Below are 1,881 nucleotides of genomic sequence, written 5' to 3' on the forward strand. Positions count from 1 at the left end.
CAAGTAGTTTTATTCAGCTGAGGGAAATCTCCCAGTACTTTTTAATGATTTATACTTGTTTTGAAGTGTCAACTTTTCTTAAAATTCAATTCAATGAATTATTCATCTCAAAATGATTTATAGTAGTTTTAAAGTTTCAACCGAATTGCTTAAGATTCAATCCAATAGATTATTCATCCCAAAATAGATTCAAATATGGTAATCATAATCTTAAGATATTTTTCTTGTATTTATGCTTGATAGATACAGTGTCTTAATTCACTGTTTTTCCTGAAAGAATTTAATTTGCAACGAATTGATGTTGCTCAACGTCTGGAATTGTTGATCTGCCCGCTGGTTTTGGGCTGAGAAGACCTTTGATCAGGTCCATGGCAGAACTGCCGATGTTACTCCAGGGTCTGCCGTCGAGGAGTTTGTGGTCCTTTTGCACCCAACGTCGGTATTGAGGGTCGCACTTCCTGGCCATTTCCCACGGATCGCGTCCGCTCAGCATCTTGACGAGAATAACTCCACACGACCACATGTCGGTGGGTTCTCCTTTGTACCGCCGCTTAAAGATTTCGGGAGCCGCGTAGGCCCAAGATCCGCAGACTACGCTGAGGTATGTCTCTGGGTCTTCGATCTTGGCCGAAAACCCGAAGTCGGCAATTTTCAGAACGTCGTTGTCATCGAGGAGCAAGTTTGGGGGTTTTAGATCCCTATGCACCACGCATTGTGCGTGCATGTACTTGACTCCTGACACGAGTTGCTTGAAATAAAATCTGGACGTGTCTTCGTCCAAGCCGGAGGACCCGATTTTCTCTTCCAGGTCACCTCCTGAGGCGTATTCAAGGTAAATATGGAGGTGAGTCTCGTCCTTCTCTGAGCTCAACAGCCGCAGAATGTTGCGGTGCTGAAGACTCTCTTGGACCTCAACCTCGATTTCTTGGTCGATCTTGCTGTCGACGAGTTCGACAGACTTCTTCGCGACGAAAGCTCCTGAAGAGGCGTTCTTCAGCAAGACGACAGAGCCGAATGCGCCTTCGCCTAGCTCTCGGACCTCGATCCAGTCGTCGCTGGCCTCTTCGGAGGATCTGACCTTCTTCTGAGCGCTTTCTTCTACTTCTTCAGCGCTGGACGAGAGGGAACGCTTCCTTTTTACATTGAAGCTGATGTGGGAGCCAGGAAGGCAGAAATATTCTGTGCTGGACCACTCCTGGACGCTGGATTCCTCAATGGCTTTCTTCCCAAGCGTATTTGCAGCACTCAAAAGGCATTGTTTTAGAGCCTCAATGGCGAAACTCCTGCTACAACTCCCTCCTGGTCTCCATTCTTCTTCCTCCTGTTCTTGGTGATAGCTGGTGCTGGAGATCATGGCTGCGGCGACTGAAGTTCTCTGGAACAATAGACAGAGAGGAGGGCGCGAGAGGGCTATGCGAAGTACTAATAGATGAACATCTCAGATGTAATACAGTGGCCGTTGTCTCCAACTTTCCCAAAATTTAATACATACATATACCCGGTATATATGCACATACATACGTACATATATATATATATATATATACATATATGTATATATACATATATATGTATTCATATACATATAAATACATATATATATATATATATATATATATATGTATTTATATATATATAAATACATATGTATATATATATATATATATATATATATATATATACATATATATATATATACATATATATATATATATATATATATAAATCTGATAAACCTTTAAATAGTGCAACAACATGTGCTTTAGGATATGGTTTTAGTTTCGCAGCAACTCAACACGAAGTTGACTATGTTGACGTGGCCAAAGTGGTTTGCAATTTAGAAAAATTTGGTGATGTCTCTACTCAAAATATCAACATCAG

At 41.3% G+C, this 1,881-nt stretch overlaps 1 protein-coding gene across 1 annotated transcript; it reads right to left on the reverse strand.

The window, feature by feature from the left end:
- Nucleotides 1–280: 280 nt before the first annotated feature.
- On the reverse strand, nucleotides 281–1,354 carry LOC143029431 (serine/threonine-protein kinase grp-like). The gene has a single exon (XM_076192083.1). The coding sequence runs from the start codon at nucleotides 1,352–1,354 to the stop codon at nucleotides 281–283; it is 1,074 nt and encodes a 357-aa protein (XP_076048198.1).
- Between the last annotated feature and the right edge of the window lie 527 nt (nucleotides 1,355–1,881).

This window comes from Oratosquilla oratoria, chromosome 1, assembly GCF_046742065.1.
Source record: "Oratosquilla oratoria isolate Oo_2021 chromosome 1, ASM4674206v1, whole genome shotgun sequence".
NCBI classification, from domain to species: Eukaryota; Metazoa; Arthropoda; class Malacostraca; order Stomatopoda; family Squillidae; genus Oratosquilla; species Oratosquilla oratoria.